This window comes from Papio anubis, chromosome 16 (assembly GCF_008728515.1).
Source record: "Papio anubis isolate 15944 chromosome 16, Panubis1.0, whole genome shotgun sequence".
In the NCBI taxonomy this organism is placed as follows: Eukaryota; Metazoa; Chordata; class Mammalia; order Primates; family Cercopithecidae; genus Papio; species Papio anubis.
In genome coordinates this window covers 37,802,240-37,829,948 of record NC_044991.1, presented here as the reverse complement: position 1 = coordinate 37,829,948, position 27,709 = coordinate 37,802,240, and the positions used below count along the sequence as shown (strand labels likewise).

The 27,709-nt window shown below is 39.1% G+C and overlaps 1 protein-coding gene across 9 annotated transcripts in view; it reads right to left on the bottom strand.

Annotated features, from left to right (window-relative positions):
- RALGAPA2 (Ral GTPase activating protein catalytic alpha subunit 2) overlaps positions 1–27,709 on the bottom strand; it is a 320,907-nt gene that overhangs the window by 196,148 nt on the left and 97,050 nt on the right. For 8 of the 9 annotated variants that reach the window (XR_004178987.1, XM_021921290.2, XM_021921288.2 and 5 more), the window contains 6 exons: positions 25,599–25,710; positions 19,497–19,734; positions 15,700–15,864; positions 13,029–13,169; positions 5,515–5,652; positions 3,621–3,718 (listed from right to left, as the gene is read on the bottom strand). Coding sequence is in view for 8 of the 9 variants with exons in the window: in XM_021921290.2 (XP_021776982.1) it covers positions 3,621–3,718; positions 5,515–5,652; positions 13,029–13,169; positions 15,700–15,864; positions 19,497–19,734; positions 25,599–25,710 (892 nt within the window). In the remaining variant the exon portion in view is untranslated. The remainder of the gene's footprint in view (positions 1–3,620; positions 3,719–5,514; positions 5,653–13,028; positions 13,170–15,699; positions 15,865–19,496; positions 19,735–25,598; positions 25,711–27,709) is intronic. The other variant, XM_021921289.2, reaches the window with a different exon arrangement.

Genomic DNA, 27,709 nt, shown 5'->3' with positions numbered 1-27,709 from the left:
TCAAGATGGCAATGGACATGAAGTGGTAGAGGGAAGACAGAAGAGGATTCAAGGCAGGAAGTACTGGGTGGTAATCAGCAAGTTCTATGTACAGGAAGAGATGCTGGTTATACCAGGCCATGCAGAGAAGCCCGGTGAAGAAGCACAAAAATAAGAAGAAATGCAGACCTTCTAAAAAGACACAGCTGCCTGTGGGCCTTGAACCTTAGGTTTAAGGGGGGAACAAGATGTAGAGTTAAAAAAAGGAATGCACCACAAATGCTGACCATGGCAAAACTGGAAAAAAAATTAAAAGAAAAAACAACTATTAAGCTAAAAAAAAGAAGCAGGCCATGAATAAAATATTTAGAAGATTTAGAGGATTAACACTATATGAAAAAATTATTATACAGCCTTAAGGAAGAATGATATACATCTAGTGTGTATATCTAGAAAGTATATCTAGAGGGTATATGTATCTAGTGATATATATCTAGAGGGTATATATATCCTCTAGCCATAGAAACAGATCCTACATAAAACTTTAGTTGCAATTTGGGGCTCAAAGGAAGTAAAAGAAACTTCCAAGAAATCTACCTTCAACCCTTAAAAGTGAGCAGAAACCAGGGCAGTGAAATGTGGCTACTGCAAGGGTAAATCCAATAGTACCACTGCCAGTGGCAAGAGGACCAAGACTCCAGGATTAAAGTAGCACTCCCCATGTGGTGTAAGACACAAATGCAAACATGCTGTTGAAATGTCATCAATTTAGAAATCCACATTTTCTGCAGATTAAGATCAGCCAGCTAGGAACTCATAATAAATCATCATCAAACACTACAGAAAATAAATCACCATGTATAAGAGTCTCAGAAACAACAAATATCAGGTTTAGATCCCCCAAGGATTTCAGAAAATCAGATAAAAAATTCAGAATTGCAACTTGTAAACATTTTAAAGGGATAAAAGTTGGGAATCACAAAAACGAGCAAGCAACAAAAGATTATTAGAAATTACAAGATATGCTTGAAAAGTACAAACATGAACTGTCAGAAACAAAAGGCATAACTGCTCAACTAAAAAACTCAAGGGAAGTATTAAACAACAGAGTAAAGATACAGTTACTGAACTGATGAAAGACAGAGCTGATAAAATTATCCAGAAAACACTGAGCCAATGAGAATGGAAAATATAAAAATCATTTAAGAGACGAGGAAGACAGAATGGGAAAGTCTAATATATTTCCACCCAGAATTCCAGAAGGAAAGCAAAGAGAGAATATAAAAGAGGCAATATTTGCATTTCTTTTTTTTTTTTTTTAACCCCAGCGTCCCATGTAACAGGTGGAGATACCACTGAACCAATGAGGAAAAAATGAGACAATATATGCAGAAATGTTACCAAGAATTTTCCAGAAATGACAGAAGACGAGCACTTGCAGATGCATGGCACACACCATATACCAAAAAGAACAAATAGATGAACCCAAAAGATTCCTGCACCTGAATATACTATAGTGAAATGGAAGGAAAAGGACAAACAAATAAACAAAACAGCAAGGAACAATAACTAGACAGGACCGGATGGACAGAAGACTTCTCAGCAACAATGAAAGACAAAAGATTATAGAAAAAAAACTTCCGTTAGAAGGAAAAGGGAGACAGAGGTGGGAAAACTACATTAACTGAGATGTTGTGCTGTCTGAAAGACAAAGTAACCAAGAATCAAGATAAACACCAAAAGGAGGCCTTACATATCTTGGAAATAGCATATATGAAAGAGAGGTGGCATTTCAGATCAATAAAGAAAAATGAATTCAATAAATAGGACCTGACACAAGTAGTTATCTATGCAGGAAAAAAATGAAATTGGATCCCTACCTCCCTCCATAAACAGGAATCAATTCCAAATGGATAAAAGACTTAAATTTGTAAAGCAAACCTGAAACATTTACAAATATAAGGTAATATTTTTATTCCTGTCTAGTTGAGACTTTTAAAAAATTCCATAAGACTCCAACAATAAAAATGATAATAGAGAGTATCAAAATGAAGAACTTCTGTTCATCAAAAGATACCATAAAGTAAAAATATAAACCATATATTGGAAGAAGATATTTGCTACAAACATAAACAAAATAGGATCAGTACTCAGATCGTACAAAGAACTAGTAAATATAAATAAAGAGAAAAAGACAAACAATAGAAAAACAACCAAAGACATCAGTAGGCATTTCATAGATGAAACAAAAATGGCCAATAAACACATAGGAAGATTTTTAACCTTATTAGTAGTCTAAGAAACGCAAAATAAGACATCTTATTTTCACCCAGTTGACCAATAAAAATGAAAAAATCTGATAATAGAACGTGTTGGCAAGAATGCAGATCAATGGTGGCTCTACACAATGCTGGCTAAAATATAAGTGATGCAACCACTTTAGAGAACAGGGGTTATCTTATAAAGAACATTCTTTTATTATATAATTCATTAATTCTGTTCCTAGATAGCCATCATAGAGAAAACATTAAACATGCAGATACTGAAACACATACAAGAATGTACATGGCTACAGTTTTCACAAAAACAAAAAGCTGGAAACAATCTAAACATCAACCAACAAGAGAATGAAAAAATAAATTGTGGTCTACTTATAGTGGAATACCACATCACAGAAAACTTGAACTATTGCTACATGGCACAACGTGAATAAATCTTAAAAATATGTAACTGAGTAAACAAAGCAATAATACTTTATTAAAAAATTCAAAAGTAAGGAAAACTAAAGAATATCCTGTTTAGAGATACATACTTATATAGCAAAACTATAGAGCAAGGAAAGGGGATAATGAACACAAAGCCAAGATAAGGCCACTCTCTGAGGGGAGCCAGCAGAGAGAAGGAACAAGAAAGGAGCGTAGAAGCCAAAATGATCTGAAGCTGATGGTGGGTTTCTGGGTATTTATTTCATTGTTGAAAACAGAATATACAGATGTAAACCAGTACATGCCCTTTTTAAAAATAAAGAAAAAAGAAACTTAACATGGGTTATTGTCCAGTGGGAGGGGAGCAAGGAGAGGCTCTCCCTTTTTTATTGTGTATCTTTCTGTGATGTTTGACTTTTCAAAGAATATATGCTACATTAAAAAAAAAAATGAATAGGGGTTATCTACATGAATGAGTTATGGGCTTATGTTTTAATTTTCTTCTTTATACTTTATACATATTTACATAAATGCCATTTTATTTTATTTTTTTAAAGAAACCTAACATCTTTGTGAATACTCACTGATTCTAGTAACTCATGTCAGGTGGAGGCTACCTAAACTGATATCAGGAATGGGGAATCTGAAACACAGGTTTAGCAGGCAAAGGTAACTGCTTAAAAATATATAGTGCCATACACAGACCAGCTGTTGAACTCCATTTTCATGTTAATTTTTTTCCTATTTTTGTAATGTGACTGTAATTTTACATAGAAAGCAAGCAAAATCTTAAAAGATCTCAACATCATTTGAGCCTATAAACTGTCTAAACAGAAAAAGTATTTTAATTATCACTGCCACCAATAAATTTACTTACTGAGCACTAATTAATGTTTATTTTTAATGAGAAATTGAAATGGTTTGAAAATATCTTACTGTTATTCCTTCATGTTCTCTCTTCACATGTCCTTTATTCTCTTGAATAGGCTGAGGCTCTGAAGAACTCAAATTCTGTGTGTTTTCTGCCTTTTGACCTAGAAATGGTGGGGCAGGGGGGTAGCGGAAATAGGTAGAAGGAATGTTTCAGATAATAAAACTGGAAAATGATTTTATATATAGGTAACTATTAAATTTAAACATTCTAAGATATGTAAAAACAGGAATTAAGGGCCTGGCAAAACAGCAGCCTATGGGTCAAGCCCATACTTTAGACCTGGTCTCTGGCCCACAGAGAGCTATGAAGAGAGTGGATTGATTACTGTTCACTGTGGCCAACAGGTTCACTTAGTGCATTTATGTGTGCACAGGGAAGGGCAACAAAACCCTTCCTGGGGTCTTGGGGAAGGTATCTCAGAGAAAAGGTGCCTGTGTTGGCCAGATGAACCAACAGGAAGAAGAGAGCAGTAAGGTGTCTCAGTATTGCTTGAGAATAAAGATTGACGAGAGCACAAATAACCAGTTTCAGTAATAAAAAACGGAATATCACCACAAAGCCTGAAAACACTAAAGCTGATCATAAGAGGATTTTATGAATAATCTGGGACCAATAAATTTGAAAAAAAAATGAGTAAGTTTCTAGAAAAACATAATTTATCAAAGTCAAAACAAGAAAAGGAAAATCTAAATCGTCCTATAACTATTTTAACTTTTAAAATTTAACTTAACATATAAAAATTGTATTAATGTAATGTGTATAACATGTTGTTTTGAAATGTGTGTATACACTGTGCAATGGCTAAATTAAGCTAATTAATATGTATCACATTCTTTTTTGTGGTGAGAACACTAAAACTACTCAGCAATTTTCAAGAATACAATACACTGTTACAAATTACAGTCACTATATTGTACAACAGATCTCTTGAACTTATTCCTACTCCATAATTGAAATTTTCTTAAAATTTAAATGATAATTTAAAACATTCCTACAAGAAAAATCCAGGCAACTGGTAGTTTCTACCAAATATGTACGAAAAAAAAATAATAGTCTTATATAAAACCTTTCAAAAACCTTTCAGATAATACATTTTCTGAAGCTTTTTCTGTATTTTCTTATTTCCAGAGGATTTCTAAGAGAGAATAATTCTCTACTCATCTGATGAGACTAGCATGACCTTGACATTAAAAGATATGAGATAACTTGTTGATATGTAGGGTTGATTTCTTAATTAATTCATGACACCAAAACAAAGTAACTATGTCCACTAGACACACTTTAAGCACACACTTTCACTGACAAATCTATCATCCACTGTTTACAGGTCAAACCATCTGTCTCCTTGCTTTCCACACCCTGTTGTTGCTGCAAGTTGTTGGTGAAACCGTGTAGATTAATGCTATTAAAAATTATTATTTTCAACCTCAGCAGAGTCGGTAAGCTGCTAATAAACTTTTTCACAAGTCTGGTCAGCTTTCCATTCTCATTTTCAACTTTAACGGCTCTTCTCACAGCCCTTTCCCTACGTCCCTGCCCCCATCCTGCCTCTCTGCCTTCTATAATACCTAATTTGATGCCCTACTTGACTTCATGTTGTAACAGTCTCTGTCTTCCTTCTACTCCAGCCACTTGGACTCCTGTCTAGTCCTCAAACATGCCAAACTTTAAAAAAGTGGGTATATATCTACATACAGATACATACAAATAATTTAGATAAACATGTTTAAATAGTGCAAATATTTCATTGACATAAATCACATCCTTCCAAATTTAAAAGGTAATTCCCTTGAAACAAATATATTTAGAATACATGTACAAAGCAATACTATATGCAGCTTTTATTCCTCTGCCAGAATCTATAGTTCTGTATTAATTACTGAATATACCACGTACCCTGAGAAGAATCTGAGCACAGCGGCTCAGGGATGTCGGAGGTGCTACTGCTCCGAAGGACCTGCTGCTGCTGTCCCACCGTGAGATAGACAGATCCGGCTGCAGATGCATTTTCTGACTGTTGACACTCCTCTACTTCTGTTAGCATTAACACAAAACATGCAAGGTTACAGTTCAAGATTTTAAAAACACATTCACCACTTAACCAATTTAAAAAATAAAGTTTCAAATGCTTTTCACAAATAATTTATAGTCAGATAATCTGCATTTATACCGTCAAGTTTCCTACACTTACTAACCCCTAATATTCTACTCCAAGAATACATTTTCCACTTAAGTTCTATAAGGTCGTTTATTTTTCAATCAAAGTAAAGGAAAAAAGCCACAATAATAAGTTAAGAACTGTAAAAGTCATTTGGAATTTCAGGGCCAGGCATGCCAAGGAAAGAGAGATCTAGGAGATGCACAGAATGAATAACGTACATTTGAGAAGAACAAAAAACCACACACACATACACACATACACACACACACCCTAAAGGAAGATGAAAGGAAACGTGGAAATTTCTACTGCATTATTCCTTTTTAACAGGTAAGTGCCCAACTGTCCAAAATAAAATGCTATAGTGATATAATGGCTTATTTCATCAAATGCAATGTTGAATTATTCTCTAAAGTACAGAATGATCCACAGGTATTTGTAGAAAAACAATATGTAAGAGACATAAAATAGAAAACCATAGCTGGGTAGGGACCCCAGGATAATCTCAGTATTATTACAAGCTATATTCCCCTAGAGAATGAGTTTCCCCTAGAGAATGAGTTCCCCCCAGCTCATTTCTAAACTGCACAGTACACTTTAATCTCTAAAGACCACCCAAGGCACTGGAATTATCACCCCACCCTCTCTGTCTAGAGTCACAGCTTCAGGGTTGCACCACCTTTTACATAGGTTGTTGTAACAGTCTGCTAACTAATCACTAATCACTGTCCCCCTCTTCTTACCACCTTCATATTTATCCTCTACATGGTCCCTCTAAAATAAAGATCTGGCTGTGCCACTCCTCTTAAAACCCAACAAAGCCCTCTCTTATTAGAGAGTTGTCAAACATGCTAGTCAGGGTGAATATGGGCTTTCCTTGATCTCACAGGACATACTGATCCGCTTGCAAAGTACTCTAGCTCACTTTAGTCTCCAGTAGTACTAACCCAGCTGGCACCTGCTACTACTCTCTTCTTCCTGCTGTTCACTCCCCTATGATAAAGGCAAACCTGCTCCCTCATCCCTCCTTGCCGTGCTGCCCTGGGAATATCCCCTACAGGACTTGCTCCCTGGCCCTGCATGTAAGCCCCATAGCTCTGTTTCTCACTAGATTCCACACTCACTGACGTGGTCATAAAAGTTTACACCCACATAACTAGAATAAAGTCTTTTCCAAAATTTCATCTGCTCATTACTACTACTAAGAAGAGAATGATCAAAACTCATCCTGTATTATCTTAACTGGCTGGGTCACCTGGTTTGTCACCTGAAATGGAAACTCACTGCCAATTGGCCACCCTCTGTATAATCCTTTAATCTAAGTCATAAGGCAAACTGATGGCTCATCTTAAACAAGAAGTATGTAGGAAGATTCTAAATTTAATACAGACAATTTCAACAAAGGGTTTCTGTTTTATTGTTTCTATCCAAATGAAAACGCATTTTATAGTATGTTGATATGGTTACAAGACCTCAAAACTATGAAATTTGTGTGTTCCTTCACTTACAAAAATTTATCAATTTACTTTTTTTTTTAAAGACAGTGCCTTGCTCTGTTGCCAGGCTAGAGTGCAGTGGTGTGATCACAGCTCACTGCACACTGGACCTCCTCTGGCTCAACTGATCCTCACACCTCACCCTCCTGAATACCTGGGAGTTCAGGTGCACGCCACTATACCCAAAAAATTTTTGTCTTTTCAGAGACGGGGTTTTGCCATGTTGCCTAGGCTGGTCTCAAGCAGTCTACCCACCTCAGCCTTCCAAAGTGCTGGGATTACAGGCATAGGCCATGGTGCCCAGCCCATAGTCTAACTTGAGATGCTGGTGGGAAACTGTGTTTGGAGTACAAGCAAAGATAGGCTAACGTAGCAAGAAAAGACAGATACGTTAAAGCCTCATGTTTCCCAGGTTGTCTTTGCCTTCCTCTTCTTTTGAACAGCCAAGTACTGTTCATTTTTCTATAGAGAAACACAAAGCGTATGTGCAAATTTTTAATCTACCTACACATCCCAAAGTATAGACTACGTCCTTCTCACAGATCTATTTCTAGCCTCTTCAGCCTTCAGCAACAGAAGGCAAATAACACCATAGGGGCAGCCCTTCCGGCTGTCTTCTCTAATTGTTTATTCTAATTATGCAGGATGTCGAAACCTTCTGGGAAGAGTTTATATTTGTTAATGAATCTACTGGTTAATCCAGTATCAGTAGGGGGAGCCCAAGAGCTTCCTAACTTTCTAAAATATAATTGGCAAATGCCATTTTTTATGGATAGTGGGAAGAGTTAGTCTCTGAAGCCTGATGCCAAAAACGGATAGATGTTGGTTTCTGGGCTATGAGCAGGAGCAAATAAGGGCTGAGCCAACACTGGCAGCATCTGCCTAAAGATAAAGAACATCGCCATCTGGTGGGATGAAATATAGCCACAGCACTATTGCTTCCAAATTAGAGTGTCCCCACTGGTCCTCAACGCAGCAGACGGATGAAGAGCCTGCCACCACCAGCTGGTCTGCCTTCCCAACAGGCTGGCCTAGTGCAGCTTTTAAGGCTTTGTTTTTATAAAACTGTCAGGAGGGATTTATCAGATGGAGAAAGTCCAAGCCTTTAGGAATAGCAGTCAGTGGCAGGGCGGGAGCACTCCTGATTGAGTGGGAAGGAAGGGGAGAGCCGTGATGCTTCAGTGTGCTGTTGTGTTGTAGGTGCCCTGAGCTACTCCTGTAGTTGACTATCAATTGAGACACTGTAAAAAGAGAGTCTTCAATTCTCCTTATCCCACAATTTAAACCCAATTTCCTGATTTGTAATGGTATATTTATTGGGATTTTCTCATACTTTATATTAAATACATGTTTTGTATAAATGAACACATGAATGACAGAAACATTTTCTTTATACTATTTTTCCTTTTTAAATAGTTCTTGGGCTCCCTCTGCTGGCATTTTATTTAAGAAAGAGCAATTTATGTTAAAGCTGCTCTCATTCTATGGGGTCAGCTGTTAGCAGTTGCTCTTTCATAACGAATGAAAATCATTTTAACAGTGATATGCAAATACCAAAAGACAGGATTATCTGATACTTAAAATAGAGAAAGAATGTTATCAGTTACATTAAAATTACATAATAAATCCTAGATCTATTTTTGAATGTCACGTAATTTGTTTAAATCACTTCAAAGAGCTAAGTTCTATCTCAGATTCACCAAATAAGGTACTCTCTCTAAAGCGTAGCTAGTCCCAACTGCCCAGATTTTAAAAGCACTAACTTTCTCATCTCTTGACAGTGTAAGTTACACAATACCATTATTAAACTCTTTTTTTTTTTTGAGATGGAGTCTCGCTCTGTCGCCCAGGCTGGAGTGCAGCGGCGTGATCTCAGCTCACTGCAAGCTCCGTCTCCTGAGTTCATAGCATTCTCCTGCCTCAGCCTCCCGAGCAGCTGGGACTACAGGCACATGCCCGGCTAATTTTTTGTATTTTTAGTAGAGATGGGGTTTCACCATGTTAGCCAAGATGGTCTTGATCTCCTGACCTCATGATCCGCCTGCCTGGGCCTCCCAAAGTGTTGGGATTACAGGCATGAGCCACTGCGCCCGGCCTAAACTATCACTTTCTAAAGTTCCATTCAAATCACCTGAAAACGATCAAATAAGGATTACTAAATTTCAGGGTTTTTTCACTGAGAAAGGCAGTGCGATCAAATTAAATTAAGTGTGTAAGCTCTTCAGTAACTTCTATTTTTTTGCAGATCTCTAACTATTTTTCATAGCAATTTCACTCACTTTTTAAGGCTTCATTAATCAGTCTTACATTTAGTAAGTGCAGTGAGGCTCATTCTTCAATAACCAAAATTCTGAGTTCCATTTATCCCTTGTACAAGGTTGCATAAGCAAAATAAATATAATTTCCTAATTTTGAAAACACCATGAATGATACCAATCTGATCCTATAAAAAGCACAGGAAATGCATATCATCTCAGCATCTTGAAGCTTCCCACAAGATCAAACTTCCCATGGGTAAATCAGACCAGGTCCTGACAACAAAGCACTTCCTAGAAGCACACAAACCAGATGCAGAAGGAGCGAGGCAAGGTTTGCCATACCATTCCAGTATGTTTTATTAGAATAAGGGGAGATTGTTGATTACATTACTCTCATTACAGTACTCTCATTACTACTATTACAATATTCCTAAAAGAAAAATAACATCTACCATCTGTATGGCCTATTAAGTGCTACAGATGGATAAACGTTTCAACCTAAAAAGCAGTTAAAACTGTAGAACAGACAGAACGTGGTGGCTCACGCCTGTAATCCCAGCACTTTGGGAGGCCGAGGCGGGCAGATCACGAGGTTAGGAGTTCAAGACCAGCCTGGTCAACATGGTGAAACCCTATCTCTACTAAAAATACAAAAAGTTAGCTGTGCATGGCGTGCCCATAATCCCAGCTACTTGGGAGGCTGAAGCAGGAGAAATGCTTGAACCAGGACCCAGGAGGTGGAGGGTGCAGTGGGCCAACATCACACCACTGCACTCCAGCCTGAGGTACAGAGCAAGACTCCATCTCAAAAAAAAAAAATTATAGAACAGCTGGAAAGAACTGTTCTCACCAAGGGGTGGGGGGAAAGGAAATCACAAAAAGTGCCAGTCCTACCTCCCCAACTGTATTTCTTTATGTAGCTGTTCATGTTAATGGAAACAGTTGGTTGTGACTCCAAAATACAAACATCACTTCTTCCTCCCTGAATACAAACAACCCACCCAAAATTCTGCTGCTGCTGCCAAATACAGTCCCAAAAAGATCAGAAAATGATACAATCATAGCTAAAAGTAAGTAATTGTCTATTGTTTATATTATTAAAACAATTTTGGTGGGTTGACTAGTCATATAGATTAGAAACAAAAACAAAAAAAGTTAAATGTAAACAAAATTAGCAATCATTGATAGGGTAAAGAACTTGTGGCCAGAAAGTAAAATTAAGCGTTACATTATCTAGCAGTAGGTTGATGGGGTATGCCTACACACTAGGATTTAAATTGGAGGGCAAATTCAATACTCTAACGTGCCAACCAGCGGAGAATATACAATCTGCCCTTGGGTCAGTCTCTGGATAGGACAGTCATAAAGGACAATGGCATCATTTTAAGTAGTAAAGAACCAATGGCCTCAGGCTAAGAAGCTCACTATCATAGTTGTCAGGTGAAAAAGAGAATGGCAGGTTGTTCTCAAAGTCACTGTACTCTGAAGTTCTTTTACCCTTTGTGCTACAAAATCAAGAACAAAGATGGCAAAGGCAGGAAAACTCAGACCAAGTCCAGGCCACTTGATTTCACTCTAAGTTAGGATTTCTCAGCCTCGGCACTGCTGGTATTTTGGACCAGACAATTCTTCATTTGGGAGCTGTCCTGTGCATTGCAAGCTATTCAGCAGCATTCCTGACTTCCACCCACAAGCTGCCACTAGCACTGTCCCACGTGTAACAATTAAAAATGTCTCCTGGCATTGTTGAAATTGTCCCCAATTGAGAACCACTGCTCTAAATCACATTTAACTTCATTCATTTGGAACTGTATACATATATACAGGAACCAAGAGTCTTAGTAAAATAAAATGTAATATTGAATGAGAACAAAAGCTTCCAAAATTAAATCACTAATTGGAAGAGATTTCTTGTGGGAACATGTTCTGGACAAACTAGGGAAAAACTTAAGAGAAACAAAATATAGAAAAAAATGGACTGTTACATGAGAAAACTTATCAACATGAAAAAATTCATTTGGGGTGTATATTAGCCAAACAGGGGGTACAATGATTTTAAATACTTTATTAATCATCTCTAAACAATAGCTTTTTTTTGAAAACCAAATAATCGGGCAGTTAAAACTCAACAGTAATTTAATTGACTAGTGACCATTTTCCCATGTACCATTCTTACTGTTTTTCTCCTTTAATAGTTACTGGAGAAAAAGAGTTTTCTAAGAAACATTATAGTCCTCACTCTTGGTAAAACTTCTTCCCCTAAATTCTATAAAGTAATATGGTATTTACATAGCCATCAGAGAACTTAAGCTTTCATTTTGCTTTGCTAAAACACGGTATGACATAATTTAGTATTACAGAAAGCCACAATTAGGTTATCTCCAGTGTTAAAAAAAAAAAAATACGAATCTTTAGGAGGCTGAGGCGGGTGGGTCACGAGGTCAGGAGTTCAAGACCTGCCTGGCCAACATGGTGAAACCTCATCTCTACTAAAAACACAAAAATTAGCCAGGTGTGGTGGCACACACCTGTAGTCCCAGCTATTCGGGAGGCTGAGGCGGAAGAACTGCTTGAACCCGGGAGGCAGAGGTTGCAGTGAGCCGAGATTGCGCCACTGTACTCTAGACTGGGTGACAGAGAGAGATTCTGTCTCAAAAAAATCAAAAACAACAACAACAAAAAATACTAATCTACAATGCCAGATTTCTGAAAACAAAAAAAGATCATGAAAATGATCTTTCTCTTTTAAGGAAGAAGATTCAGTTCATCCTAGAATCACTGAAAAATAAATAGACATAGACCTAATTATTCAATATAGAGAAAGGTAAATTCTTCTGTTGAAGTAACTAGGCCAAAAATGACTTTTGGTGGTATGATGTCGTAATAAAAAAGGTACTGTGTGTAAATCACACATGGCTAAATTCAATTTTAATTGGCTGAAGTACAAGAACAACGTTTCTTTGTTTTGGAAATTACTGCTTTTTGGCACTGGTCCTTTTTCACTCAAATTTCAATAGTCCATATGAATCCACATAACTGGTCATTACTTCACATATATGATTTATTAACTCCAAGTAGATCCCGCCTACATACATTTTTCTAGTTTATTCATTTTTTGGAAAGCATAGCAAGCATTCTAATACTGACATGTTCAAAACTTTTATGAAAATCCCCTTACTTTCTATGGGTACTGTATAGAAGACACACTAAGGCAGGCATCACATTTCCCCCTATTAAATAGCTATGGACTTAAAAACCCTTCTATCCTCTTTAATTGTTATTGCCAAGACCAAAGTTACAGATATTTTTCTTGACTATCTAATTGCCACCAAGCATCTAACTACACAAAAGTAATTACTAGTATTCATTGCAATTTAACACTACTGTAATGGTGAGGCACGTGTGTCATGTGGGGATATTAACAAAGGAAGCAAGTCCCAGAGGCAAGCCGGAGAAGCCCGGGAACAGTGATGAACACATGAGACAGTGTTACAGTACCTGACAGCCTGTGAGAGCAAGAAGAGTAAGAGAGACCAGGTAAGAGAGCGCTCACGGTGTGAAGGAGGAGCGGGACGCTTTTAGTGGCAGGCAAAGCCTCAGAAAGGTGGACACAGTTGCTGATAGACTGGCTTCGCTTAGCTTCCAGGAGAGATAAAGTAATAATTATGTCAGAAGAACAATAGGACCTTTCAATTTATTATCATTACTTTTCTGGGCTCTCTTTAAACATTTAAAGGAGGTCATTTTAAACTTTAAAGGAAGTCAGTACAAAGTATAGTATTTAATTGTTGTCTCTAAATACAGCCAACTTTCAGTCAGTCATTCTCATGACATAGGACAATGGGCAATCCACAAATAATTTTATTTTGAAATGCTTTATATGTTTAGCCTTTCCTTCTTTCTGCTGTGTATCAGATTCACATTCAGGTTATTTGCTTGGACAGACATTATAATCAGTTTTTCTTTCCTAAAGGACAAATACAAAAAGACCATGGTGAGAGAGGGAATATCTGGCCTTCATTCAGAAGTTGGTTTGCTGAGAGCTGACTGTATTCAAAAGCAAATCATTTAGTAAATTAAATAACCAAAAAGCTCAAGAACACATAAAAGTCAAGTTGAACATTAAAAGATTTGATATTTGAGGAAAAGGTAAAATCTCCAAGAAACCCATCCTTTTATGTCACATTTCATGTTTATTAAATCCATACATCTTTAGTGTCTACTTCACGGTATTCTTATGTTTTCTATATACTGCTAGTCAAATAAACATTGGAGGAATTGAATGAACACAGGAGGAAAACGTGCTTCATATATGTAAAACCACAATCTGTAAAATCAGTTTTATTCTAAAACAAAAACAAAGATTCACTTGCTGCTTTACTATTTTTGTATGATATCAGTTAACATTAACGAAATGGAACTACAAATGATAGTGACACATTTGTAAAAACTGAAACAAACTTTTTACCCTACTGCCCTTTCTCCTACCCTTTGCCTACTCGAATTCCCAGTAGGCTGGGTGCAGTGGCTCACGCCCGTTAATCCTAACACTTTGGAAGGCCGAGGCGGGTGAATCACCTGAGGTCAGGAGTTCGAGACCAGCCTGACCGACATGGTGAAACCCCTTCTCTACTAAAAATACAAAAATTAGCTGAGCATGGTGGTGCGCACCTGTAGTACCAGCTACTCAGGAGGCTGAGGCAGGAGACTCGCTTGAACCTGGGAGGCGGAGGTTGCAGTAAGCTGAGATCACACCATTGCACTTCAGCCTAAGCGACAGCATGAGACTCCGATTCAAAAAAAAAAAAAAAAAAAAACCACAAAGAATCCAATGATAAAAGCAAATAGTTTTTAGGAATTGGAATGAGAAAGGAAATCAGTGAATGAGCATCCTCAAAAGTTGCCTGCTAAAAATGAATTGGGTCTCTCCTCAGGGGAGAGAATGACAGAAAGAAGGAAGAAGCAGAAGAGGCCGTGCATGTAAATAAGGTGATAATTTCCAGCAAATGCTACAGCAAAAAAGTATGAGAGAGTTACAGTTAAGGTGGAATATATTTTCATAAAAACTCCAACAGGATTCTAAACTATCTGTATTAAGCCTTTACTAAGCACTATAGAATATGTTGAGCCTTAATGAATCTTTGTTTTATGGCCAGAGGATCTTGCGACTTTCTGAAGTCAACATGCTAAATTATCAATTACAATTGTCTTAAACCTAAGTTACAGGCTCAAAGCCACTGGGGAGGAGGTGGCTTTGTTTATTCTTATTAAATGCCATATACAAGCTTCTTTTTAAAGAGTTCACTTTTTGTTTTAAGAGTAAAATGTAGGCTGGGCACAGTGGCTCACGCCTGTAATCCCAGCATTTTGGGAGGCCGAGGCGGGCGGATCACGAGGTCAGGAGTTTGAGACCAGCCTGACCAACATGGTGAAACCCTGTTTCTACTAAAAATACAAAAATTTGCTGGGCATGGTGGGGCGCCTGTAATCTCAGCTACTCAGGAGGCTGAGGCAGGAGAATTGCTGGAACCCAGAAAGCAGAAGTTGCAGTGAGCTGAGATTGCACCACTACACTCCAGCCTGGAGCAAGAATCTGTCTCAAAAAACAAAAAAAGAAAAAAAGAGTAAAATGTAGCAAAGTAGTCCAATTAACTGGGGGTTGTTGGTCAAGTTGCTAATGGAAATAGGCTGCAAAGATAACATACACAGACATGAAAAGGCTCAATTTTCCAAAGGAGCAAAAAATGAAAATGTCTATCCAGTCCTGAAAACCAAAGTGTATAATTCTCCTTTTCTTTGCTGAAACAGGTTGCCACACTCTAAAGATTAACATGGTTTAACACTGACAATAATGCAACTACTGGTGTATTTATTAACAATCTATTTTCTTCAAGGTTCAAACAAAACCTCTATTTTCTCTATTTCGTACAAATATCTCTCTCAACATTAACATCTCAAGTTCTTTTTCACAATGGAGGATTTAGAAATAAGTAACTGAAAACTGTGATTTGAAAAGTAACCACAGCAGAAAGCTAAAAAGATGTAGACATTTCATTTAATATAAGGTCTAATATTTAAATTTTGAGTAGAATTTTTAACACACCTTATGCCTATAAATTCATTTTAGATAACAACTATATTTTTGAGAAGCATTTAAATAAATGTTTACCAGTTGCTTTTTGGCGAACAATATTTCTCGCCTTTTCCACTCCCGGTGCTCCAGACGTGGTGGCACTCCTAAATCGCATCGGTTCGGTCACATCTGGGTGGCTCCGCCAGCTGAGAGAAAAGGATCTCCCCACAGTGGTTCCTTTCTGAGGATCTAGAACACAGCCTGATAAAGGACAAGAAAAATAATCTAAAGGCTGAACTCATTATTATTCATTTTGCAGCTTGTGTTGCTCAGCAAATGGTGTACACACAACTATATATAATCAGCAGGTTTTCTTGTCACAAATTAAGTACCACTTTCTTACACTGCAATTTAGGAAGTTGTTCACATGTCACTAATTTAAGAATTCTTGTTGCCAAAATATTTTCAAGAATATAAAACAGTCTTAGGAATATTATCATATCTTCATAGTACTCACTCCAGCATACAAAAGAATGTATTAATAAACCTTTCTCAATACAAGAACAATATCAAATGAAGTTATACTACTGTTCCCAGGACACTCCAAAAACCACTGCTTATAAGCCAAAACCTCAGAGATCCTGATGTTTGAATAGTACTGCATCCTGTAGACACCAACCCCTCCACAAATCCCCAGGGCAATCCATGCCTATAAACTCTAATGTGGATTCAGTTAAATGGGCAGGATAATGAAAATCTATAAATAATACAAAATCCTATTTTAGCAAAGGTCCAAAACAATAAAACATTGTAGTCTGAGATTCAACTTTTCTTTTTTCTCATATTGTTCTGGTTAATTATTTCAATGAGAGACTATGGGCCAAAAGAAATAGAGGAGGAAAGAGAATGGCAGACTGAGAGATTTCTGCACAGGTATGATGTGGCCAGTGGCTGCCACCTGTGGCATGTTTCCACACCCAGTTTCCTCTGCCTGTGTTTTTTGTTTCTAGTAGTCTAGCCCTTAGAAGGCAAGTGTTTCTACAATAAATATTTAAATCGTTTTTAGAATAAACCAACATAAATCAGAAATATTAGTCATGGTCATTAATTTAATAATTTGTTCAGTATATTTTGAAAACAGTGTTTTTGAAGTTGTTTGCCTTCCCAAGACAAGTCTATCTCTTCAGATGAATCTGTGGGTAGGAAGAGAATCTTGCAGAATGGCAGGTGTGCGTTGTGTGTGCGCGCGCGCATGCACAAACGTGCACTCGTGCATGGATTACAATTGAAGGCAGGTCCTTATCTCCTATTTCAGCTCTCCTTCTCTAGCCTGAAAGGTATTCTTAGCCAGGTAAGTTCTCTTCTGGGCTGAGAACCACTGTCTTAGGGAGCCAAGTTCCTAGTTGGAAGTATCTGGGTCCTCTCAGGCCCTGGGTTTACACAGAGGTCCTCAGAGCTGTTAGAGAGGACTAGATGGAGGCCAAGGACCCAGGTTCTTGGCTCCCTGCTCCTACTTGAATCCCAAATCTCCAGTCTATTTCTTTAGAAAAGGGTTATGTATACCTTCAACTGGGGAGAAAAACGGATCTGTTAAAAAATGTTAGAAAATCATTGCATTAGACAGTCTACATCTACATTGGGATTAAACTGTTCCACTGGATTGCCATGTACTTCAACTACTTTATTTTGGCTTCTTACTAACTTGCTTTTATTAATTAGTGCTTTGGCAAGCCATTCTCAGATTTCAATGAAGATATTATAAGAATCCATCACATTTATTACACATGTATATGGTTTACTAGCCACCGTAACTGGTTCACACCTCCCTGTATCCATATCCTCTGTTGTTCTCTCCCATATTGACATTAGGCTTCATCATGTGACTTACTTTGGTAGCAAAACTGAATAAGCAGAGACTTGAAATGCACTTGAAAATTTGAGCTTGCCCTCTTGCTGCTCCTGAAACTCTAAGCCACTTGGTGAACAAGCCTGAGCTAGCCTCTGGCTGCTGAAACACGTGGCCCAGTCACACCTCATTGCCCCCCCTTACAGCCAGCCAACCCCTAAAAGTAGAGCTGCCTAGCTGACTACTTCACAGCCTGGCTGACTGCAAACACAGAAGCAAAGACCAGCAGAAGAACTGACTGGCTGAGTCCAACCCAAATTGCCAACTCATCAAATCAAGATAAATAAGTGGTTGTTATTTTAAGCCGTAAGTTTTGGGGTGATTTGTCACATGGCAAAAGCACACTGATACAATCTATAATAAGGCTGGTATTATTAAAGGGGTAGTCTACACAATAAGCAATGTGTACCCTTTATGGGGCTTTGAAGGAAAACTTCCTCCCAAGTCTCAGGAGGACCTAATAAAGCTAAGCATCACCTAAGTGATTGAATTGTTTTTACCCTATGTGCTCTGTGATTCCTGATTTGATGTAACCCTGCAAAGACCAAAATCAAATCCAATGTTTGACTTTTCCATCTCCCCAGCAAGTCCATGAGACTCTATGGCATGTATTTTGGCATTTTAGTCACAACGGCAGTTCCCTGCAACCCCACTCATTTTGATCCTATTTGTATTTGATCTACTGTACTATATGCCTTTTTATGAGCTGCCTCAAATCTTCTTTTTTTTTTGAGACGGAGTCTTGCTCTGTCACCCAGGCTGGAGTACAGTGGCCGGATCTCAGCTCACTGCAAGCTCTGCCTCCCGGGTTTACGCCATTCTCCTGCCTCAGCCTCCCGAGTAGCTGGGACTACAGGCGCCCGCCACCTCGCCCAGCTAGTTTTTTGTAGTTTTTAGTAGAGACAGGGTTGCACCATGTTAGCCAGGATGGTCTCAATCTCCTGACCTCGTGAGCTGCCCGTCTCGGCCTCCCAAAGTGCTGGGATTACAGGCTTGAGCCACTGTGCCCGGCCTCAAATCTTTACAGAGTATGGTGTAGTACAAGTGAATTAATCTAAGGACCATGCCACATCCTTAAGAATGGTAATTAAGACAAGCGGATGCCAAATTGTCATTCCTAACAGAAACTACCACTGATGTTTTCTACCTTGAAAACATCACTTTCATTTGAGGTTCTCAGTCCCAAAACAATTTTTACCCAGAAATACAACAAAGCCAAAATAGCTCCCATCTGAGGCATTCAGAATTTCTCCATGTTTCCTAGAGAGGCTGTAGAATGCATCTTAATTGTATGACATCTTGAGTTGTATTTATCCAGCTTTGATTTTCTAACCACTTCTTAACTATGTGGGCTCAGATGAGTCAATCACTGCAAGGCAACCTTGACTAACCCGTGGCCCAACCCATGGGCCACACGCAGCCAAGAATGGCTTTGAGTACAGTCCAACACAAATGTGTAAACTTTCTTAAAACATTATGAGAATTTTTTTTTTTTTTGCTATTTTTTGTTTGTTTGTTTTAGCTCATAAGCTATCGTTAGTTTTAGTGTATTTTATGTGTGCTCCAAGATAATTCTTCCAATGTGGCCTGGGGAAGCCAAAGGATTGGACATCTCTGCAAAGTCTCATACTTCAGTTTATTTGTCTGTGATATGGGGATTATACAAGTATCTATAGTTCACTAGGTTATTATGAAGGCAAAAAGAGATAATATGTACAATGTAATAGCCATTATTATTACTGTTAGTTATCACTACTATTACTACTACCTTCCTTGCATCTTCCTTTTTGCATAGCCTCCTCAGAAATTCACCATCTCATTAAGGGAACAGAATGATATGAGACATGAATTAATGCCACTATTAAGAAGACACTGTGTAGCTGGTTCAGTTCATTATAAAATCTCATGCATTAATTGCTTAGTCATACAAATACACACTCGTCCCCCGACCTAGACATCTGGTGTTAACCTGGAAAAGTAGAAATACCTTTGCCTCGTTGCTTCTTTTCCTTTTGTTCACTTAATTTATCCAGAGGTAGGTTTGTCATCTCAACTCCATAAACGGTTCTTGCAAGCACTGCTGTCAAGGAGTCCATAATGTTGGCCCACTCGTTTATAAGTTCCTCCCATTCCGTGAGGGAGGACAGCACACCAAGAAAGTCATCCCAGAGCTCTCGAGAAATGTACACACAGAGGTTTGCTCGGATCCAAGCCACCATGAGCGTCTAAAACCAACCAACCAGCAAGAGAATTCATACATCTTCATTTGAAGAAGTATACTTTTTAACAAAACGTTTTAAATGACTATTAATAACACAAATTTTAAAATAAAAAGTACTTTTGGAAGTTGTTTTTCTTTTAATTCTCAAAATCCACTTGACCAACTATAATCAAGATTTAAGCTACTGGGAAGTTAGTTATCATTATGAACAAAGTTACTGATTCAATACTATTCTAGGGTCTGCGGCTGGCCCTGGCTATAATCAGGGAGAAGACAAAGCCCTCTGCACAGTGACCACTCTGCTTCCTGAGACTGCTCTTTTCCTTCCATCCACAGTGGCTACTTCAAACCTCCTAAAGGAAAACCTCCAGCCCATCAACTCCTCCCTGACTTTGAGCAGATAGATTGACTGCAGACTTCACAAGAAACAGAACCCATTCAATGAGACTCCCCTCAACCTCTGCCCATGGACTCACACTCTTGCCCACATTCACCCAGCTCCTCCTCCACCTGTGGGCTGAACTCCAAGAGGGGCCCCTGATCTACTATCCTTGTGCCCCCTTATGCTCTGGACCTTCATGCCTCTCAACCACCCCTCTCCTTTAATCTCCAGCCAACCCCACTTCCCCAGCTCTTTCTCTTCAGCATTTAAATATGCTCCAAATTCTTCCTCATCTTAAAAGAAAAAATTCCCTTGAACCCAGATTCCCCCGTCTAGCTACAGTCTTTTTCCTTCCACTTTCACAGCCAAACTTCTTGAAAGAATGTTCCACATCTCCTCCATCTCCACTTCCTCATCCCCCAGGCAACAGACTGCTCTGGATCTTCCCTTTCTGAGGTCACTTCCACCTTCTGCCTGGGTTTTGGCTCCATTCCCATGGCTCCAGTTATCCTCTGTGTGCTGCTGACTTCTGAATCTCCATGTCCAGTTTAGACCTCTTTACTGGTTTCCTGATCTATCTACCTAGGTACTAGACAGTGCTACTTACACAACCCTCAGGCACCTATCCTACAGCATAATAGTAAAAGGTATTCAATTTCTTCCACTGACATTCTCCCAGTTCCTCTACCTGCTAGCTCTTGCAACTGGCCTTTGCACATACTCTTCCTTCCCTCTCTTTCCTCCTTTTTGTTTCTGTATAACTCCCCATCATTTCTCAGGTCAAAATTTGTACATCACTATCTCCCCACCACCACCTCCCAGTCGCAGGAAGTGTCCTCCAGGTCCCTGCATTTCCCCTCCATCAATACACCTATCACACCTTTCCTTCACAGTCTATCCACTTATCAGTGTCTGCCCCAAGTCTTACAATCCACAGCACTACAACTGGTCACATGGACAGCCCTATGAGACAATTATGCCTATATCCTGGATATTTCCTTCCCTTAAAATTGCCCCATTCCTTACCTCTGCCAAAATATTCACCATCCTTTAAAATTCAAATCCAAATATATCTTCCCTGAAAGAAGTGCCTCTACATAGCCAACTGCATCTCAAATGAGCCACAAAATGCTTTCCTAAGCTTGTGAAAAGGAATGCTTATACCCAAAGTCTGTGTAAGTCCTGTAGTCAGTTGTCAAAGATAAATGCACTTGTTAAGATGCCAGCTTGTATTTGCATGGGCCCAACCCAGATGCAAATAGGCTCCCACTCTTGTCAGGAATTCTTCTTTGTGTAGGTGAGTTCACTTCTTAATTTTTTCCCCCAAATTATATATAGATTTTTTAATGGAATTTATTCTTTAACATAGACACAGGAAAACTTTGATAAACAGAAATCAGTCTGTAAAATCAGGCAGGCCTGTTCTGACCACTTGGAAAATCTTATTTAAAGTGGTCCTTCTGTAACACACGTGTTCTCTGTTTCGATTTGTGTTTAACACTTTTTTTTTTTTTTTTTTGGAGACGGAGTCCCACTCTGTCGCTCAGGCTGGAGTGCAGTGGCGCAATCTTGGCTCACTGCAAGCTCCGCCTCCCGGGTTCATGTCATTCTCCTGCCTCAGCCTCCCAAGTAGCTGAGACTACAGGTGCCCGCCACAATGCCTGGCTAATTTTATTTTATTTATCTATTTATTTGTATTTTTAGTAGAGACGGGGATTCACCATGTTAGCCAGGATGGTCTCAATCTCCTGACCTCATGATCCGCACGCCTCGGTCTCCCAAAGTGCTGGGATTACAGGTGTGAGCCACCGTGCCCAGCTGCTACCACTTTTTAAAAAAATAAAAATGTTAAAGTAGGACTAAAGTAGTTAATTATATAAAAAACAAGATATTAACCACTTATATTTAAAATCTGATTCTAACATGTATGAATTTTGTAAAACTAAAAATATGAAAGAAAATAAAATAATTTTATTATCTTTATTAAATATTTTTACTATGACTACAATGCCATCTTCTATTAATTTTTATACCCCTGCTTTCAAGATGAATTTGAGGACATTGCCATAAAATACCTATAGACAATAAAATTAAATATTAGATCAATAAGTATAATCTGAGCCGAGTAAGAAAGTAGAGACTGATAATGTTATCAGGACTCAGACTCACATTCGGATATAGTGTCAGTTTCATGGATAACAGCAGATGTCTTGGTGTAATGAGATGTTCTATACTGGGGATCTTAAAATGGCTTCACTTTATTAACTAATTATGAAACAAGTGCAGAATGACTTCTTGCAGTTTATAAAATCAACTTAGCAAATATTACAAACGTATGCAGACCTGTTCAATTATCATCATAATTCACAACTGACAACACTTGCACAGAGCAAAATGGTAAACTTGTAAAATACAGTTGGGTGGTGAGTGGTGGCACCTGTGGACATGAAGGCAGGGTGTCCTTCTGATCAATTACCATTTTCTAAAAGGAACATGGAAACAAACAGCCTGGACTACCCTGGTTTGTGACCTAGGAAAGTTACTTGGCCTTTCTGTAGTCACATTTCTCATTAAAAATAAGAGTTGCATAGGAGCTTCTCCAAGGTTCCTTCAGCACTGAAATTTGATGTTTTATCAGATACATTTTGGTACACGATGTATTTTAAAAACACCTTAGCTAATAAATCACTCCTTTTCTTAATGAACATTTGCTAACCAACCACTTCCTACTTCACTCTATCAGCACATTAAAGGGGACGGCATAACTTTAATGGCTCATATTACAAAGAGCAGGACCATAGTTTCCTGATATACCATCAGAACGTCAAGCATAAGGTCATATTTAGCATTGATAATGAATTAAAACATCACTTAGGGCAATAAGGCGATCATCATTATTTGGTAAATATTTAAAACTAAGTCAAATTCAATCATCACTTAAAGAAAATTTGGTGGCCCAGGTTACCTACTGACAGATTAAAAAAAACAAACACAAGAAGAAGAACTAGAAAAAGATAAAAAGGGTAATAAAAACTTAAAAATGTCCTGTCTTTTTTAAGTCTCCTTGTTCTAAATTTTTCAAAAAAAATCAATTGGCCATTTTAGACAGTCCACATGATCAAATGAATACTAATTAGATAGCACGTCTTAATGACAGTATGGGACCACGATGATGCCCAATAGACATCAGACACCAGATAGCCTGGTAAGTCCGGACCCTTACTATTCTTGCCTCTTGCACCTCCCATAAGAATGTGGGAGGTCAATAGAAGATCACAAATCCCAATGGGACCACTCTGATTCTCATGACAACCCTGCAGGATAGGAAGAAGTCCTTTCCTGATTGTGACAGATTAGGGAAGACTCTCAGAAAGCTAAAGTCATGTGCTCATGGCCACATAGCCAGGGAGTAGCAGAGCTGAGATCAGAACCACAAACTGCCTAACACCAAAAAGCTCATCCTCTCTTCACTATTTTTTATGGTAGGTTTTTTTTTTTTTTTTTTTTTTTGAGACAGGGTCTTGCTCTTTTGACTAGGCTGCAGTACAGGGGTGCAATCATAGCTCGCTTATAGCCTCAACCTCCTAGGTTCAAGCAATCTTCCCACCTCAGCTCACGAGTAACTGAAACTTCAGGTGCATGCCACTATGGCCGGCTAATGTTTTTTTAATTTTTTGTAGAGACAGGGTCTCACTCTATTGCCCAGGCTGGTTTTGAATTCTTGGGCTCAAGCAATCCTCCTGCCTCAGCCTCCCAAAGTGCTGGGATTATAGGTGTAAGACACCATGCCCAGCCATATGGTTAGTTCTTAACTTAAGCATCCTTCTCGATCTACCTAAAAACTGCCAAAATAATAACAACATCAAAATCATTAATAATCATGAACTCAAAACTAAGCTACAGGGAAGTCAGGTCAACTGAGCTTCGGGGAAGTCAGGCCAACTGAGGAGGGAAGTAATATCTGAGAAGGTTTTCTCCATTACATGGGGGGAGTTTTTTTTTCCCCCAAAGACCAAAACCAACCAAACAAACAAAAAAAAAAACCCAAACCCCAGAATAGATACTTGTTTAATTCTGTGACAAGATCTCTAATTCCAACACACAAAACAGATGCAGAGCCAGACAATTGGTGAGAATAAGGCCCAAGCACCTGCCAGCGTGAGACTGGCTTCAGCTCATGTCCACTTGGCAGCCCAGGTCCAGGACACGGAGCTCGAAAGGGTGCCAACAGTGAGACACTTCACTGAGAGGGCAAAGTGTACAGTGTCCATATGTCCAGGCAGGCAGCAAAGCAGTGGTCAGTACCACCCTCCAGGCATCAGCAGAGCAAAGCTGGACATATGCAAAAGAATCGCCTATGTAATTATCCAAAGTCAAGTCCACCCACTGTACTAATACCTTTATTTATGTAGAATGTCGCATTTTTCCAGAGCCCTTTCACACTCTTCTCTTTCAGTAATGCTTCATAAACTCTAAGGTCCTCATAAATATTAGCAATGTCAGAGTAGGCTGCCATGCTCAGAACCCTCTGGCACATCCTCTTCCCCAGGCAGCTCACCAGGTATCAGCCTGCTCTTGGTCTTCACCTGCTCACCACATGAGATGCAAGAAGCACAGGCATCTCCTTGCTCTCTGCTCATACCAAAGACCGGCCCAGCCCCCCACCATATCCGGGACTTCACTTCTACAGTTATCCTCTGTCTCCCCAAGACCATCTTGTCCTCCCTCACTGGACCATCCCATTGGTGAGCAAACATACTTTAGTACCACCCACCTTAAACCTCGCCCACCATGTATGCCACCGACTTCAGCTAGCTCCCCTTTTCCTCTTCCTTTCCACATCAAACTCTGCAAAGCCTTAACTACACTTGCAAACTCCACTGCCCAGCTCTCGTCTTCTCCTCCATCTACTCCAGGTGGGCCTCATCCCATAGAACATTCTCAACCAACTACATCTGTCAAAGCCCATGGTCAACTGGCTGCTCTCCTCCTACCCAATTACTCATCCCCAGGCACCCAGGACACACAATCCTCTGGTTTTCCTCCTTGCTCACTGGTCACCCTTTCTCAGCATCTCTTCCATCACCTGTGGACACTGTCCTCTCTAGGTAAGCCCATTCTGTGGTTTTAAACACAATTTCCCAACACACTGATGGCTCTCAAATTTTTATCCCATTCCCATGCTTCCGTTCATTCTTTACCTCTCCAAATCTACCTAGCCTTCCACCAAGCCAATCAGAGCTTCCTAATTCCTACCACCCTTGAGCAAATCAAAAGAGGAAGGAGGTGGCAGAAAGGGAGAAAAGCCTAAAAGCCCAGCACTAATTGTAAAGAATAGATCATAACCTTCAGGACAAAGCTAAGAAGAAAAATTTCTAGAAATTTAAATTTAACATTATTGTTAAAATTCTCAATGATTAAAACTAGTTTGCTATAAAATCTGATTGACTTCTTGCATTTGCAGTGTTTTAATAAAAAAGACTTACCCTAAATAGTAACCCTGCCAAGCTCTGGGCAAACAAGTCCTTTATTTGTTTATCCTTTGGCTTCTGCATGACAGCTTCTGTTATCCTGAGTAGTATTTGCAACATCTGTTCCCTGGGCCACCCAAAATAAAAGCTCATATTAATAATCATGTCTCCAAAGTACTTTAACTTATAGGTACCAGAAATTCTCTTAAGAATTCAGCAACATTGATAATTACGTATTACTCGAAACTATTAAAGTCCAGATGCCAATTACATAACGAATATAATATTTTACCAAAATAAGCTCCCTTATGTTACAACGGTTTTAAAAATATGCCTCCCATGTCCACACAAACAGGCAGGATAAAACATAACATTCCAGCCTGATTTTCTCCCCTTGCAAAAAGGGAGGCAAGACTGTCTTCTCCAACTGTGCCAACACCTTAAAGGCACTCAGTGAAAACCTACTGGAACGTATGCAGCACTCTTTAATTTTGCTATCCGCTGTTTTACTCGACCTGTAAGGTCTCCCTATCTTTGCAACAGGAAGTTAAGTTGACTTTCTGCCCTTTATTTTGGGGACACACACAGTCAGTATCTTGGTATGGTGGAATGCCACAGTACTCTCACAGGCAGGAGGGGTTTGCATTACAGGACACTTACAGGCACAGTGCTCATGCCTGGAAGATCCTGACTCTGCGCTACAGGGCACAACTGAGACAAATGCCATCACTGCAGCTCAGTTCCAATGTGCCAGCATTTGTTACAGTCTCTCACAGAAGGTTTTACGTAAAAGGACTTTGAAGACTATAAAACAGCATAGAGACAGCCTAACACTGCTAATTACAATAATAAGTTATTCAGAACAGCCAAAAGACATTTTTCTTCCTTACACCTAAGTTATATTGCTCATATCAGAGTATCTGCTCACTTTTTCTTCCCCTAGATTCCGTGGGAACACAGAACACATTATGTAACAGAGGTGCATTTGTTCCTCGAGGGAAATCACTGGTTCCTTTCAGGTTTCACATGCTAACCATTCATCTAATCTTTACTACCTTCTCCTTGGCTTTACTGCTCTTTAGTAATAAAACTGAGAATAGGACAAAGTAATCAGATGAGATCTCTAAATCATAGTTCCTGTATACTTTTCTCATATCTCTGCATATCAGAATAGCATTTTCTCCTAACAATACGCTGAACCTCATAAAATTCCTCACAGTAAAATCACCTGTGGGGATTTCCTGCCCTCTTTGTAGCTGGCCCCATTTGATTTTGGTCCCCAGAGTCATCTGTTGGTATACATTCTCACTGCACTCCATGCTACTTGCCCATGTATTCCTATTCTCTGCCTATGGATTCTGGAAGCACAGAAGAGGAAGGACTATCTTCTGGGCACACACGCATGAAGTACAATGGTGACTTTGAAGAGAACTGGGAGAAGAAATGGCACAGTGCTGGGGGACAGCTTGTCGCTCACCACATTCAGGCTACCCAGGTCCCTGTCGCCAGGGAAGAGAAGGGCAGCACCTAGTATCACCACTGCCCATTCATGTTACATGATGCATAAGACAATGAAAAACAATCCCTTGCACACAACTAGTTATAGACCCATCATGAGAATGTGATGAGAACAACAGACATCATAAGTTTCAAGTAAAGCCTTGATCATGGCCACTGCTATCAAAAGCTACAAATGTGATCAAAGCAATGACTGACAAAAACACAGTCAATTTGATTGCTTGGAAAGGCATGCAGAGTCTTCTGGAAGAAAGCAAGGGTGGAAAAACTACAGTTTGGAAAAATCTTTCCTAACAGTAGAAAGATGCACGACCTGCCAAAGCTGCCAGTTTTGACAACTGCTTGTTCCTTTCTATTTTGTGAAGCACTGACTTCTCCAAGGAGAACTGCTCAAAGAGTGTAATAAACTTCTGTTGGAGTACATGGAATCAGGCATGTGTGTCATCCTTGGGTCCAACACAGGAGTGAGGGTTTTCCTACATTCTTCATTATTTACCTGATCTCCATCTCCTCACACAGGTGACATTTCAACTCATTTACATACCAGTTTATTACCTATTTCAGGACCACTTCTTACAGTTCCCTGGCTACAGCCCCGGTCTCAGCCA